General features: G+C 33.8%; 1 protein-coding gene across 2 annotated transcripts in view; it reads right to left on the reverse strand.

Annotated features, from left to right (window-relative positions):
- RB1 (RB transcriptional corepressor 1) overlaps positions 1-17,235 on the reverse strand; it is a 158,102-nt gene that overhangs the window by 108,383 nt on the left and 32,484 nt on the right. For both annotated transcript variants that reach the window (XM_017535957.2, XM_017535956.2), the window contains exons 3-7: positions 10,440-10,555; positions 7,968-8,087; positions 4,840-4,878; positions 3,657-3,724; positions 1,618-1,728 (exon numbers count right to left, since the gene is read on the reverse strand). In XM_017535957.2, coding sequence (XP_017391446.1) covers positions 1,618-1,728; positions 3,657-3,724; positions 4,840-4,878; positions 7,968-8,087; positions 10,440-10,555 — 454 coding nt within the window. The remainder of the gene's footprint in view (positions 1-1,617; positions 1,729-3,656; positions 3,725-4,839; positions 4,879-7,967; positions 8,088-10,439; positions 10,556-17,235) is intronic.

The following is a 17,235-nucleotide window of genomic DNA, read 5'->3' on the forward strand; positions in this document are numbered from 1 at the left end:
GGCCAGGAACTTTTAAAAGTTTTTAAAACATATCAACCAATCACAAAGTATAAATCTTATTTAGAGTCTGATTCAACCTATAAAAAAATTTTAAATTATTTTTACAAGAAAATCTGAGCACTTTCTATATATCCAGTAATATTAACGAGTCACTATTTATTGATTTTTAGGTGTGATAAACAGCAGTGTAATTATGCTTTTTTAAAAAGTATTTTTTACGGATACATGCTGAGATGTACAAGGATGAAATGGTATGCAAAGATGTGCTTCAAAATAATACAGCTGGGGGAACTCAGCAGGCAATAGGGAACAGATTAACTGTAAGTTATCTGCTGAAGTTACGTGATAAGTACATGAAGGTTTATTTTACTACTGTCTATTTTTGTATTCATTTGAAATTCTCTACAACAAAAGTTAATTAACAATTACCATATTCAGTCAGTTCAATAATACCTCATGTTAATTTCTGTTAAACAGAGCACTTAGAGAATTCAAATGTACATTTGAATTATCTGAAACAACAAAGATTGTCAACCTAAAGTAATATTCAACATCAACTTACTAAAGTTATAAAATTGAAAAAAAGTGGGGAAAGGGTACATAAAGTAAATTTATAAAATTCAGGAGAAAATTTGAAGCATATTTATTGTTTTGCACATATAACTTTTTTATTTTTCTTTACATGTGGTTTCTGACAAATGAAGGTTTCTGCCTTCTTTGCCAAGCTATGTTCAACATATTTTCAAAATTCTGCTCCAGCCTTCATTTTTCTACTAAATTCTTGTTCACAAAGTTTAATGAGTCTTCAGCCTTCTACCCATTTCAACAACACTTTGAAACTTCCATGTTACCCATTATTTTTAGCATTAGTACTTTCAACATTTCAGAAGCAAGGAATTAGTTCGAATTTAGGTAAGTTACATTTTTTTGTATATAATAAGTGACTTTGAAATCTTACTCTTGAGGCCATGAAAAGAAGCAATTCTAGGCTAAGAGAAATATATGCCTTACTCATTCTTGCCTAATACTATCTAATTATATTAGCAAGTTATTTTTATTTAAATATACTTCCCGTCTCATCATCCACTGAAATAGTATGAGTTATAGTTTATATAAAAAAAGCATAGTTATTACAATACCCAATAGTAATAAAAACTTAATTAAGCTGTTCCTATAAAGTAGGCCACTCTTTCCCATGCAATTTCATTTGTATCTTTTTCTTGTCTCTTGCTTTTCTTTACTGGGAATGCCCTCCCCCAACATCTTTACTGAGAATGCCCTTCCCCAGTCCTAACCACTCTTCCAGGCTAATTTCAAATACCACTTCTTTTATTTGGTATTCTTTGGTCTTCCACAGCTGGAACACTTTCTTATCTCCGGAACCTCCACAGCATTTGTTGTATTTTGACCCAGACCCAGACCACTTTGTATCATATACTCTAATCATCTGTTTACATGTCTTATCTTTCCTTCAATAACTTACACTACTTATGGGCAAAGTCCATGTCTGATTTACTTTTTTATCATCCTCTCAGCATTAGAACCATGTTTGGTACCCTCTAGGCATTCAATAAGCAACTGCTGAATGAGAAAGTAAAAGGGGAATAAATTACTTACTATATGGTTCTTTGAGCAACACAGGAGGTGAGAGTTTAATAAAATAGTCAAGGACACATAGCATTAACTGAAATGAAATCACCAGATCATCTTCCATTTGTAATACTTCCCCTGAAAATAAAAAAAAAAAAATTACATTTTTAAAGGAAGTTAGAGATTCAGATCTTTGTATCAGAGAAAATTGTAGAGTATATCCATAAATTCATTCAATAATCACTATCAGCATGGTAAAGATTTTCCTTTTTTGTAAAAAAAAAAAAAAATCTGTTTTAAAAGGTATAAAAGATATAAAATAGAAATATTTAAAGTTACAAAATTATAAAGCAAGTGTTAAGTCTACTCTGAGAATTTTACATTTAAGTATTTCTATAATAATTCTTTAAGTCTTAGACTGGATATAACTGAATTGTAGATGGTAAAGGAAATTTGATGTGTTTTTTGTTTTTAAATAATTAAAAGGGTCAATTTTTTAAAATAATTCTTTTAACTATGACTCTCTTAAGGTAGCCAAAATAATAATAATAATAATAATAATAATTTTTATGTCTAAAATTATAAATTTTGCTTTTTAAAATTTACTTCTAATTTTAAGAGTTATAGAATGTATTACTCTAGAGAAAGAGGCTAAAGTATGATAAATGCTAATCTTTAATTCTAATTTTATAGTTTTTTATATATAATATAGTTGTATATTTTATTTATAATATAATTAGAATTAAAATCTTTAATTACAATTTAATAAATATTGTATTTATTATATAAAATTACTAAGTTTATTAGAATTTATTTTAATTATTCCATTTATTCTCACTCTTAAAATTTTAAATTATTTATAAAATTGATTTTATTTTAATTATATCTAAACCTTATATATTTTTAATTTCAACCCCTCTAATATATCACAATAACCAAAACCATTAAGAAATAACAAAATATATAAATTTAAAGTAATCTATAAGATAATTGTTCAGAATAGAATCTTTAAAGTTAATAGAACATATGCACAACTAGATGGCTATGAGAAAATAAATCCATTTAACAGATACCTGAGAAAACAAATAGTGTAGCTACATAAAACATACAAATCATGATAAAACACAGCTATTACACATTTGCTTATGGCTCCATGTTATACATTATTTTTAGAAGGAACTTCAAGTTGATTCACTTTCTATCTTCTGAGTACCTGACCACTAAACCAGTAATAATCTCAACAAACATTGAAAGTGCAGAAACTTTGTGAGAAAACAGACAAACCTGCATCTTTATAGGTTTTCTAGATCCAATGGTATGATGCAAAAAATATGTTTGCAATATATTCACAAATAAGTTATTTTAAAATACCATAGTGGTAAAGAAAAATATCAAGGACTTCTAGGTAAAAACCATAGACTGAAGTCAAATGAAAGAATCTCTCTCAAGTACATCTTTTGCTTTCAATTTATTAGGTATTGAAATGCTGGTACCACCAATACCAAATGGGAGAATGAGAGAGACTAACTCAAAGGGCATCCTCATCTTCTGCCTCTCTAACTTGGAGGGAGACACAGCTGATGAGAGAAGGGTAAAATGGAGGACACAAACAAGTATAGATTATTTTTTGACAACATAGACTCCAGCACACTGTTGAACTGGGAACAATTTGAATCCCAAAACAATCCTGCTATAGAAAAAAAAATAAAACTGCCACTAGAAGTGTTCTGTTTTAAAGTTCATTCTTTGTGCTTTCCTGACCAAAATTATTTTATTGGAATTATTTATCATGAACAAATATCATTTTTATGAAAACAGCAACATCATTATTCTTCAAAAATAGAAAGGAAGGAAAGATGGAATATTAGAAACACAAATGAAATAAAACATTTCAAAGGTTGTTTCTAGTACCAGAATTATAAGAACTTGCTAACAGTTAATAAGCCATGCAGAGAATGGGGGAAGGAGTACATTACTGAATAAAAATTGGGAAATTTAGTTCAAAGGAATGCCAATTTAAGTATTACATTTGAAATATTAGCATGTAATAAATATAATGAACTGACCTTTAGCTAATAAAAATGTGATCCAAGAAATTTTTAGCACCAATGCAGAATTTATTTCAGTAGATATCCTATTAAACAAATAAAAATCAGAAAAAAAAAATCAGAAGAAACGTATCACTGAAAGTTTTCAAAATATATCTTTTGAGTGTTTTTTGTTGTGCCAAAAAAAAACTGACTTTAGTTAAATGCATAGTAGAATGCAGTCCATTTTAAATGCATAATTTACACCTGAATTTATCTCTATTCATTTAATGTTTCTATATCTTAAAATTCTAAGATATGCTATTTAGCCCACAGAATGGTATACATTCTTGACCATAGAAGCTGCAAAAAAAAAAAAAAAAAAAAAAAAAAAAAAAAAAAAAAAAAAAAAAAAATTTAAGAAAAAAAAGAATAGTACACATTTTGAGATGAAAATTTTGCAAAATATTGAGTATCTCAATTCTAATAAAAATATATAAAAGACATAGTATGCTGTAATATACTTTGTTTCACATTACCTTAATATTTTTTGCTTTTTTTCTGATTAATTATCAACACTGTGAGCAGAAAAATAAAGATTTGGATGACTTTAGTTTGCCAGTTTAACACTTTGCCTTGCTAATCTTCCCATAGACATTCACTTTTTGGAATTAATAGATTGATATCAATTAATCAGTAAATATTCAATTTCCCTTTATATTAATCATCTTCAATACTACTCCAATGGGATAGAAAAATCTCATGTACTACTCATTCTGTTTCCAAGAAAAAGCTCTGGAGCTCTACATGGGCATACTGTTAAAGTATGCATTATACATTTAAAATAATCATTTGGAAATTTTAATACCGATTTTTACATTTATTCTCACACACAAATTATGCTGATTCTTGGTTAATAAAGTGCCTGTAACAGACCCTCAATAAAGATTTCATCAATGAATTTGCATTTTTCCCAGAGTTGGTGATATGTTGCCCTGAATCAATTTCCACCTTATTAGTTCTTCCTTATTGTATGAGGCATGTATTTTATACTATGTTCTTTGTGAGAAGATAAATAATCTACACAGGAATTAAATCTATGGGCTTAATTTATGAAGTGGCCTGCTGTAATCAATCATACTAACCCTAACTATCAAGATGTTTGAGATTATTCCAGAAAAATCTTTTTTTTTTTAAGTGAAAAATTATCTGAACTACTTACGAACTGCTGGGCTGTGTCAAATATATAAGTTCACATGTCCTGAAAAGAAAAACATTATGACTTTTTTAAATGTTAACTTTTAACATTTTTTTCATAATTTAGAAGTCATAATTTTCTCATGCTTTATTCATCTTCCTTTAAGAAGTATACATTTTAAAAACAAAAAATGTACAGCTTTACGAAACAAAGTTCAAGTAGATTTTCCCAATTTATGACACTTCACATCACTGTAACATCTAATTATAGTAACTGAATTCCCTATATTCATTTGTAACACCGTATTTAGTTGGAATCCTAGATCAGGTCATTAAAACCTACTTAACTGGTAGTCATATATATTCATATAGTCTACCCTAAAATAAACAGGTTGGTATCACAGTTAATCCTCTCAATTATTCTTCAGAAAAAAAAAAAAAAGGTATAAATAAGATAGAAAAAACCCTGCTGATCTACCGGAGGTTAGTAAAGTTTACTCTAAATTATCTCATATGACTAGTCAATAAAAATTTTAAATCCCTTTTACAAAGGCCTGAGTGGCCTTTTGAGGCCAAATCAGACTGTTACTCCCTAGTTTAAAATCATTCAAGGAGTTTCCACTGCCCTAGGGGCAAAGTCCAAGATTATTATCAATCTGATCCCTTCCTACCTTTCAGCCATTAGCAATATCAAAGTACATCTGATATTACTGCTTTGGCTTTGGACACATGCAATCTCTAAGATGCTCACTCCCAGTTCTCACTCATTTTGCTTGGTGAATTCCTATTTTTCCTGTAAACCCTAATCAGACATTGTCTTCTATAGCTTTTTTTTTTCTCTGACCAAAATCACCACTAAAGCTACCCTTCACCCTTAAACGTATACAATGTAATGCTTGTCCACTATATAATTTCTGCTTCTTACAACAGAAACAAATATTCAAGCAGATTCTTGATCTCAGACAGCAGAGCAAACAACTTGGAAGTATCCAGAGAAAATTACTACAGCAGGAAAAAAAATCAGAACTGTACCCTAAATCACTCCTACCAACTAGCCCCAAAATTTTTAATCTAGAAAAAAAACCTGATGATTATGGATTTTGAAGTACTAGAGTATGTATAGAATAATGAGTATGTATAGAATACTCATTAAAATTGGCTGAAAGAAGTTTTTGCTTGTTTTGTTTATTAGAGAGGTAACACATCCTCCTTACAAATGTTAAGTTACTCATATAAAACTTAGGTTGACATTTTGGTAAACTTCTCTCCAGTCATTTCATTCTATGCATTAGTGGTCTAGGTTTCTTCCTTACACACACTTATAATCAGAGTATATCCTGCTGTATTTATTTAACATTAGAACTTTCCAATATTGTCATTATTCTTTATCAAATTTTATATTTATAATATTTTCTGTTTAGATATGTTTAATATTTATTGTCTAACTTCATTTGTGAATATACAGTTGTTTCCAGTTTTTTAGGGGTCTAAGTAATACTGTGACAAAAAAAATCTAAAGCTACATTATATTTAGGATCATATTAAAACAAGCTCCCAGATATGAATTAAAAGATTGTAAACAAACTTAAAGAATAGAAAAAAATTTAGAAAGTCATGATTAGGTAAATTTTAAAAGACACACACACACACACACACACACACACACACACACGTATAATATTCTACTCAATGTAAAACCGTACCTAATGGAAAGAAACATTCTAAAATATAAAGAGTGATTATCTACAGTGTTGACATTTGGTCAATTCATATTTTATTTATGCCTTTCTGTGGTTTCCAAGAATTCTATAATTATAATTATAATTCTATAATTCTATAAAGTTCATTTTTGTTATGCAAATTTTTTAGATAATTCATCTCCATTAATAATTTTTTAAAATTCCCCTTTTTTCCTGTGCAAAAAGCTTCTATTCTCTTCAAGAAAGGACCGGGGACTGGGCACAGTGGCTCACACCGGTAATCCCAGCACTTTGGGAGCCCAAGGCAGGCAGATCAGGAGATCAGGAGTTCAAGACTAGCCTGGCCAGCATGGTAAAACCCCATCTCTACTAAAAATACAAAAAATAAGCTGAGAATGGTGGTGCATGCCCATAGTCCCAGCTACTCAGGAGGGTGAGGCAGGATAATTGCTTGAACCCAGAAGGCGGAGGTTGCAGTGAGCCAAGATAGTGCCACTGCATTCCAGCCTGGGCAACAGAGCAAGACTCTGTCTCATAAATAAATAAATGGCCAATGCTATCATATTATAATCAAAACCAGAAACAAGAAAAGACATTCCTTCAAAAACCCTAGGCCTTTGAGTTTTTTCTCTAATTTTCTCATCCTCCATCACAGTTGTGAAGTTTTAGGGACCAAAACAAAGAAAAAGGAAAGGGGGTGGGGGGAAAGAGGCATCCTCCTAAGAAGATGCTTCTTTCCACCTCTATCTCCATCCTCATGCTCTCGGGTATCCAAGGACACGCCTCTTTTTCCCTTCTCCCTTTACCATGCTATTACACAATTGCTTATTTAACTAACACAGTAACTTTCATATTCTCTTAACCTCAAATGAAATGAGCTCCAAAACAAACATGATAACAGTTATATGCCAAATTAAGGGCTATAACATTTGGGTTAGGGGACTACAGTTTTAATGAAAAGTATAGGAAAAACTTAACCTAAGCATATTAATTATGCTCCTACTTGAACCGTAATGGCAAAAAGTCCTCTAAGCCACCATTGGGAGTATAAATCATTACTTCATAGTACAGGTTGCATATACCTTCCATTGTCGGTGTTTTCCCATTCCAAACTAAATAACACTATTAGGAAGAAGTTTAAATTTACATTACCATTCTATTCATAACCAGAAGTTTTCTGGCAAAGAAGGCTAAAATGGGAGCTAAGCTTAAAGTTTTTAAAAAACAAATGGAAGACATGAAAGGATAGTAAAATGGTTAATTTTGCAGGAAGCATTCAGAATGCATACTAACTGGATAAACAAGAAAGCTAAGAATTAATAGGCTAACATTAAAAGGGACAACTAAGAATTAATAATAACTTCACTAAACAGGTTAAATAATTCCCAGAATGTAAGTATGAACAATGACATAAAAAATTAAGAGTGTAACCCTAATAAAAGGTTTACTCTACCTTTCTAATTTGCTGAAGAGTGCCAACAATACATTATACTTCTTCAACAGTCTTGACATAGCATTATCAACTTTGGTACTGGTATCAATTTCTTTTAGTAAGTCAAAGAATTTAAAGACACTACAAAGGAAAGAATAGATAAAAGTAAATCAGTAACCTTAATATTTTGTTTTATTTCATTTTCAAATCATAGACATTTGAATTCAAAGATTACCTCTATATCAAATCACTACTATATCCTTTGGAAGGAATTACTTTTTGCAAAAAAAAAATTAGTCTTCAACTCACACGCCTATTATCTATGTACCTATGCTTATATCTATTTATCATTGAGAATATAAGAAAATGAAGGGTCACAAAGAGATATGTATGTATTTATTCTATATCTGTCTATATATTTAAAAAAACATGAGTTCACATCCATTTATCCAAATTCAATATAAGACCATATGCTTCATTTTAGTGTTTCCCTCATAACTCTTCTTTGACAGTGGGAAACCTGGAACCCATTCATCTTTAGTTTAGTTTACTTACTCGTTTAAACAATCCCCCTGTAAGTAACCATCTTCCATCTCCAAAGCCATCCCCTCCCCCATGTGAGCACTTTTCTGTTCTGCTCAGAACTGACTCCCTATTCTGGTCTTACCCCACGCCTTAGCATAAATACATTCCTCACCATGGTAGGGCTCTGACTCCCCACAGCAGACTGCCCTCCTCATCTCTCTTGTGCTCTGACTACCTGCACCAGCTGCCTGCACACCCTGCTTAGTCTCTGACACTGCACACAAGGCAGCCACATCAGGTTGCCCCCATATAAAGGATGCCCTCCTTAGTCTACTTTGACTCTAACATCTTGCTCTGGGCCCTGCGGCACCCTCCTGCCAGAGATGCACACCAAAATGCATACTTTATTTGCCCCACGAATGATTTTAGAATTGAATTATTTTGGAAAAGGAAAGTTTATTTAAAATTTTTAAGTAGTTTAAATAATAACTTTGTCATTCTTTGTTACTATTTTCCATAAAAATTAACCTATTTGAAACATCAAAACATACATTTTCCAATAGGACATTAAAGATAGCAATCATCAACTACATCTCACATGCTAATTTCTAATCATGAAGTTTGTATAAGGAATTATACCAAACCAGCTAAGTGAACCAAAAGATAGTCACCTGACCCATCCATAGGCTGTCCAGCAACCAATGAGTTATAGCCCTCACTCAAAAAATGGGCTGGACCAATCAGACACTTATCTTAAGAACTAGGAAAATAAAAGCTTCAGCTAATCAGCAGGGGAACCAAAAGGTTATTAAAGGATTGGGGGAGCTATGACAAGCTATGTGGAAAAGCAAATAAAGAAGGAGTAGAAATGACAAAGAACAGAAGATAAGCATGTTGATTAGAAGAGAAAAAGAGAAAGGAACAAATGTGCAGATACATCCAGAGAAAAAGAAATCAGCCTCAGAATAGCATTTATTAAACAACTACTCTCAGTTCCAGTTTTTATGACGTATATGGCAATACCTGTCCTTAGATTACCATGAAAACTGTAAATTGTTCCAACAAAGCCTTTATTCTAGGGGAAACTTTAGGGAAGAAAAGAAGGAAAAAAGAGAAGCAGTGAGTACTTGTGGTGTTGCAGGTATCGACTCTATGCACTATTTATTTCTATTATTTTGTATATTTATGAATAACAAGGCTTTTGTTTCCACATTTTTAGATGTAGCAAAAAAAGTATTATAAAAATGCAACAATTTAACCTCACTTAAATAAAACATCAATTATGTTTAATTCTAGATATCTTTATTCAAGGAAAAACATAATTACCTATTTGGTAAAAATATATACTGTTGCATTTTTGTACATATGTTGCAAAGAAAATGACTGAAAGGTCCTGGATGCTTTCTGAAGATAAAGTTCATACATTATTGAAAACAAATTAATAAACTCTTCTTATAAGGCTTATAAGCTCAACAACAAGCACCTATTAAGTAATTATTGGCTCAAGTATTGGAGCATGTTCATATCAATATATAATCTGAAAAAAATATATTTAATTATAATACCCTCTATATTAAAACAATCTTAAACTTTAATAAATCTTACCTAAATCCCTTTAAGATAAACTCAAATGACTTATATAAGAGTTTTCATATAAAACAAGCCTATTTTGTAAATCCTTGCTTTTCTGTTCACTTTATTAACAGCCAAAATTAAGAAAGCTTACACATGAATAGTGAGAGACCCAATGAATTTTTTTTCCAGGAGGCAAACTGCTGCATCTTAAATACAGCATAAATACACTTTCATAAGGGCTCCATGAGAGAATGATAGTTCACTATTTGACCCAAGTTCTTTATGATTTACTTAATTTTAGCATTTCTCACTAATTCACTGGTCTATTAAGAGGAAAGTCCAGAATTCATTTCCTTTTATGGCAGAGGCTTACACTTATACAAGAAACTTTACCTGATTTCAATGCTTTTCTGTAGTTCAGTAAAAGTGAACGGCATCTCATCTAGGTCAACTGCTGCAATAAAGATACAGATTCCCCACAGTTCCTTTTTCTTTTGAATATAACCTCCCTGGGAACAAAAAATAAAGATCAAATATTTCATTAAATAATTCACACACTGGAAACTGTGTTAAAACTACATTATAACTGATTTTTTCTTATTCAGCGTACAAAATAAATGTTCATAATACTTAGTAAATATTTGTAACACATCCTTCTGATGGCATATAATATTTGAAAGCATTTCACTTCACACTAATAACAAATATTTGAATTTTATATTGTAAGGCAAAAAAGTACTAGAAAGATCAAATAATTAAATAAGTTATGGTGGAAACTTCAGGGATCAGTCAATTCCTCAAAATAGTTTCATTTTTCAATAACCCAATGTCATCAAAGCCAAGAGATTTAGAGTCCATAACATATAATTCGTTTGAAAAAAACAAGCCCACATTCTTATTTGCTTATTCTTTCCTTGCTCTAATTCATTTATTTCTTTTATCAATTTATTCATTCAAGTATTTTTTAACCTTGTATGTCATGTTTCAGTTTCTTAACTGCCTTCTTTGTAAAACAGAAATAATATATAACCTGTTTTGTAAGAATTAAATGAAATGATATTTATAAAGCCTTAGGCATAGCATAAACCATATAGTTAGTTCTTAATGAGTGATGGCTACCATTATCACTAGAGTACTTTTTCAGTAACATTAGAACACATTTTTCCTGACAATATATACCACCTCTAAATATTAAATTTTATAGGTAAAATTTGGATTATATTAAGTGGGAAACAAAAGAGATGTCAAATTAAGTTCATTAAATAGCTGGACCTATTTATTTAAACTGGAGATTACAATAGAGCTGAAAAGCATATAATGCAATTTTACGTTGTTTTGAAAAGTCAGTTGCTCTGGATTACCAAATTTTACAGGTAATTAAATGTTTATCACCATCCAACTCTAAACTTTTTCTTAATTTTAGCTACTTGGGATGCAAGTATTTTAAAACTTAAATTACAATTATATACCAACTAGAATAGTTAAAATGTAAAAGACTGACAACATCAAGGGCTGGTGAGGATGTAGTGCAATGGAACACTTAAACATCACTGTTGAATATGTAAAAAGGCACAATCATTTTGGAAAACAAGTTTGGCAAGTTCTTATAAAGTTAAATATGCACGTTCCATAACACATAGCAATTCTATTCCCAGATATTCATACCCAAGAGAAATGAAAACATTATATGTAAACGTCCATTGCAGCTTCACTCATAATAGCCAAAAGCTACAAACAACCCAAATATTAAAAAAAAAAAGTTCATGGATAAATTGAGGTATATCCTTACAATGGAATGTTATCTGACAATAAAAAGGAAATGTCCTAATAAATATAACAACATAGATAAATTTCAAAATTATTACACTGAGAAAAAGCCAGACTCAAAAGGATGCACTGCATGATTGCTTTCCTATGAAATTCTAGAAAAGGCAAAACCAATCTTTAAAGTCAAAAAGTAGATCAGTAGTTGCCTGCAAAACAGAGGGGAGGTGTTGGGAAATGACAGCAAAGGGGAATGAAATAACTTTCTGGAGTCATCAAAAAGTTCCCTATCTTAATTGTGGTGACTACATAAGTGAATATGTCTGTTAAAACGTATTGAACTGTGCACTTAAAATTGGTATATTTTGTGTATGTAAATTATACCTCAATAAGTTTGATTTTGAAACTACATTACATACTTTCTGAAACTGAAGATACAAAGTTATACTGCTTCATTGTTGTGATGACTAAGTATATATATATTTTAATAAAATGAACCAACATTAACTTTTGTATTTGCATTTATGTTAATATGATCAATTCCTTGATAACTAATAAGATGTCAAAGGTTGTGTGTCTCTTTAATAAATAACCCCAACTACCATAGTCTTTGAATTTTTATGCTTATTTCTTATCATTTTGGTTTGTTTCTTTGCACTCAGGCTAGTACCTGTTGAACATACTCCTCACAATATATATCCTTTCATCAACTCCAGCCTTTTTTTCTCTCTCTCTCTTTTAAAGATTAGAAAGTGAAGTGAAAGTTGCTAAAATTTAGTATGCTGTTTATCCATTTTTTTAAAACAGTGAATTTTATTAGGACAGTTATTAGCCAAAACAATTAAACAGAGGATCACCTGATACAATAACATGCCTGAGCAAAATGTTCTACAAGTAGGTTCTGATTTTTAAGGCCCTGAAGAACTATGAGCAAAATGTGACCTTTACTTCAGATGTGGCTTATCTTTTTACTTCCTTTACAAGCATATTTCAAGAAACGGAAGTTTTTAATTTTGATTAAGCTCAATTTATTATTTTTTTTCTTTTATAGGTTATGCTTTCAGTGGTAGTATCTATGAACTCTGCCTAACCCAAGCTCATTAAGATTTTCTCCTTTGTCATTGTCTAGAAGTTTAAATCTATGCTTCATTTCTGGTTAGTTTTTATAAATTGCGTGAGGTAAAAATTGAAGTTCATTTTCTGTATATGAATACCCAATTGCTCCAGCATTATTTGTTGAGAAGAATATCCTTCCTCCATTACCTTTGCACTTCTGCAGAAAATGAACTTACAATATATTTTATATATGTGTGTGGGGGGGGTCTACTTCTGGATTATCTGTTCTGTTCCACTGATCTCCTTGTCTTTTTTCACCAATATCATAATGTCTTCATTATTGTAGTTTCATATATTTTGTTTATTTTTAGTTGAATTTGATTCAAGATGTTTCAATCTAAAAAAGTCGTTGGATTCACTTCTTATTGTACAGATTAAAAATTAAAGACTAGAGAGTTAAGACTTGCTCAACACAACCAGTTAATTATCACAGACCCAAAACCCACATTTCCTAACATTTAATTTAGTAATCTTCCATTTAAGGGTTCTTCCTTATTACATTTCTATATTGATGTCCTTGAAATTTTCGCTATTGAAATCCTTAGTCTCACTGCCCCTATCAAAAGTTCTGTCCTCTTAACTAGGGGTCTTGATTTCTATTTTACTGAGAAGGCTGAAGATGCAAAATATTAAAAACAAAACAAAACAAAACAAAACAAAACTAACCTCATATTCTTCTCCATATCAACTCCTTTTTTTTTTTTTTTTTTAGAAACCAAGTTTCACTTTTCTTGCCCAGGCTGGAGTGCAGCGGCACAATCTTGGCTCACTACAACCTCTGCCTCCCAGGTTCAAGTGATTCTCCTGCCTCAGCCTCCCAAGTAGCTGGGATTACAGACACGCACTACTATGCCCAGCTAATTTTGCATTTTTAATACAGATAGGATTTCACCATGTTGTCCAGGCTGGTCTTGAACTCCTGACCTCAGGTGATCTGCCTGCCTTAGCCTCCCAAAATGCTAGGATTACAGGCATGAGCCACCATGCCCGCTCCCACATCAAATCGTTTCTAATCATCGTATATTCGGGCCTTTCTCAAAATGTTTCTGCATCTTCATCTATAAATTCCTCTTCTCTTTTGACCTAGACAAATGGATATTCTCCTCCATTCTCAAATTAAAAACTCTAATACCACCCCTACTCCCTCCCATTTTAGATCACACTGCCTCTCATCTCCTTCAAGACCTAATGTATTAATTCCTTTCTCTGTCTTTTATAGTTTCTCTAACATTTCTCTCTCTCGAAGTTTCCCTTTGGCTACAGGGATGCTTGCAATATCTTTAAAAAAGAATAAATAACAAGGTCCCTCCATCCCTGGACCCTATCAAGCTACTGACTTCACTACACATATACTCCCCATCACTATATACATACCTCTCATTGTTCCCACTATTCCCACACACACTCACCATGCACACTATCACAGTGCACACACACTGCACTCACTGAACACACACCCCTCTTGCCATACAAATACTATTTTACGGAGGCTATGCTCTAAGTCCTCAAAGATCTTGGCTTTCTAAGTCAAATGGCCTTTTTTGGTTTCATACAGAAAGACCTATATGCAGCATCTGACGTTGTTGCAATTTTTCTCCTTCGATCCACCTCCATGCAACTTTTTTCATTAGCTTTATTAAATGCCCTCACATCCTCATTCTCTTCTCTTTTTCTCTCACAAACTTTTCATGGAGTTTCTCAACCCCATGGGCTTTCTTCCCACCATTCTCTTTTTTCCTTAGCACTCTCATCTATTCGTATAGCCCTCATCATCTCCTTATACAGGTGGTTCTCGTATCTCATTCTGCTTTCCAGCCTGATTCCTCTTTAAAGCTCCAAGTCTCCTTTTCCAATAACAATTTGCAACCTAAAATCTGTAACTGATGTGTTTTCTTGAAAATTCAGATGCAAATTATGAAAAGGGCTCAGGATAGCACTGTAAAAATAGCTAAAGCAGGTGGCTGGCAAGATGGCCAAATAGGAACAGCTCCGGTCTGCAGCTCCCAGCGAGATCAATGCAGAGGGCAGTTGATTTCTACATTTCCAACTGAAGTACCAAGTTCATCTCATTGGGACTGGCTAGAAAATGGGTGCAGCCCAAAACGGGTGAGCAGAAGCAGGTGGGGCGTCCCCCCACCTAGGAAGTGCAACGGGTTAGGGAACTCCCTCCGCCAGCCAGGGGAAGTCTTGAGGGACTGTGCCATGAAGAACAGTGCACTCCAGCCCAGATACTACACGTTTCCATGGTGTAGAATCCTTTCGCAACCCAAAGACCAGGAGATTCCCTCAGGTGCTTACACCACCAGGGCCCTGGGTTTCAAGCACAAAACTGGGCAGCAGTTTGGGCAGACACCTAGCTAGCTGCAGGAGTTTTTTTTTCATATCCCAGTGGTGCCTGGAATGCCCCCTGGAAAGGGGGCTGAAGCCAGGGAGGCAAGTGGTTGAGCTCAGCAGATCCCACCCCCACAGAGTCCAGCAAGCTAAGATCCACTGTCTTGAAATTCTCACTGCCAGCACAGCAATATGAAGTACACCTGGGATGCTAAAGCTTGTTGGGGAAGGGACATCCACCATTACTGAGGCTTGAGTAGAGTAGACAGTTTTCCCCTCACGGTGTAAACAAAGCCTCCAGGAAGTCCAAACTGGATGGAGCCCACCGCAGCTCAGCAAAGCCACTGTAGAGAGACTGCATCTCTAGATTCCTCCTCTTTGGGCAGGGCATCTCTCAAAATAAGACAGCAGCCCCAGACAGGTGCTTATAGATAAAACCCCAACTCCCTGGGACAGAGCACCTGGGGGAAGGAGCGACTGTGGGTACAGCTTCAGCAGACTTAAATGTCCCTGCCTACCAGCTCTGAAGAGAGCAGAGGATCTCCCAGCACAGCACTTGAACTCAGCTAAGGGACACTGCCTCCTCGAGTGGGTCCGTGACCCCTGTGCCTCCTGACTGGGAGACACCTCCCAGCAGGGATCAACAGACACTTCATACAGGAGAGCTCCAGCTGGCATCTAGCTGGTGCCCCTCTGGAATGAAGCTTCCAGAGCAAGGAACAGCAATTTTTGCTGTTCTGCAGCTCCACTAGTGATACCCAGGCAAACAGGGTCTGGAGTGTATCTCTATCAAACTCCAGCAGACATACAGAAGAGGGGCCTGACTGTTAGAAGGAAAACAAACAAACAGAAAGGAATAGGCTCAACATCAACAAAAAGGACATTCACTCAAAAACTCCATCCAAAGGTCACCAGCATCAAAGATCAAAGGTAGATAAAGCCATGAAGAGGAGAGAAAACCAACACAATAAAGCTGAAAATTCCAAAAGCCAGAATGCCTCTTCTCCTCCAAAGGATAAAGGGAACAACTCCTAGCCACTAAGGGAACAAAACTGGATGGAGAATGAGTTTGACAAATTGACAGTAAGCTTCAGAAGGTAGGTAATAACAAACTCTTCCCAGTAAAAGAAGCATGTTCTAACCCAATGCAAGGAAGCTAACCACCTTGAAAAAAGTTTAAAGGAATTGCTAACTGGAATGACCAGGTTAGAAAAGAAAATAAATGACCTGATGGAGCTGAAAAACACAGCACAAGAACTTCGTGAATCATACACAAGTATCAATAGCCAAATCAATCAAGCAGAAGAAAGGATATCAGAAATTGAAGATCAACTTAATGAAACAAAGCATTAAGATAAGATTAGAGAAAAAAAGAATGAAAATGAATGAACAAAGCCTCCAATAAATATGGGACTACATGGAAGGACCAAACCTACATTTGATCGGTGTACCTGAAAGTGACAAGAAGAATGGAACCAAGTTGGAAAACACTCTTCAGGACATTATCCAGGAGAACTTCCCCAACCTTGCAACACAGGCCAACTTTCAAATTCAAGAAATACAGAGAAACCACAAAGATACTCCTCGAGAAGAGCAACCCCAAGATACATAACCGTCAGATTCACCAAGGTGGAAATGAAGGAAAAAATCTTAAGGGCAGCTGGAGAGAAAGGTCAGGTTACCCACACAGGAAAGCCCATCAGACTAACAGCAGATCTCTCTGCAGAAACCCTAAAAGCCAGAAGAGAGTGGGGGCTAATATTCAGCATTCTTAAAGAAAAGAATTTTCTTTTAGATTGTGGATGGAGCCCACTGCAGCTCAGCAAAGCCACTGTAGCCAGACTGCCTCTCTAGATTCCTCCTCTCCTGGCAGGGAATCTCCGAAAAAAAGACAGCAGCCCCAGATAGGTGCTTATAGATAAAACCCTGGGACAGAGCACATGGGGAAAGGGGTGGACCATCGACACCATTAAAAAAA

This window comes from Cebus imitator, unplaced genomic scaffold, assembly GCF_001604975.1.
Source record: "Cebus imitator isolate Cc_AM_T3 unplaced genomic scaffold, Cebus_imitator-1.0 Scaffold94, whole genome shotgun sequence".
Taxonomy (NCBI): Eukaryota; Metazoa; Chordata; class Mammalia; order Primates; family Cebidae; genus Cebus; species Cebus imitator.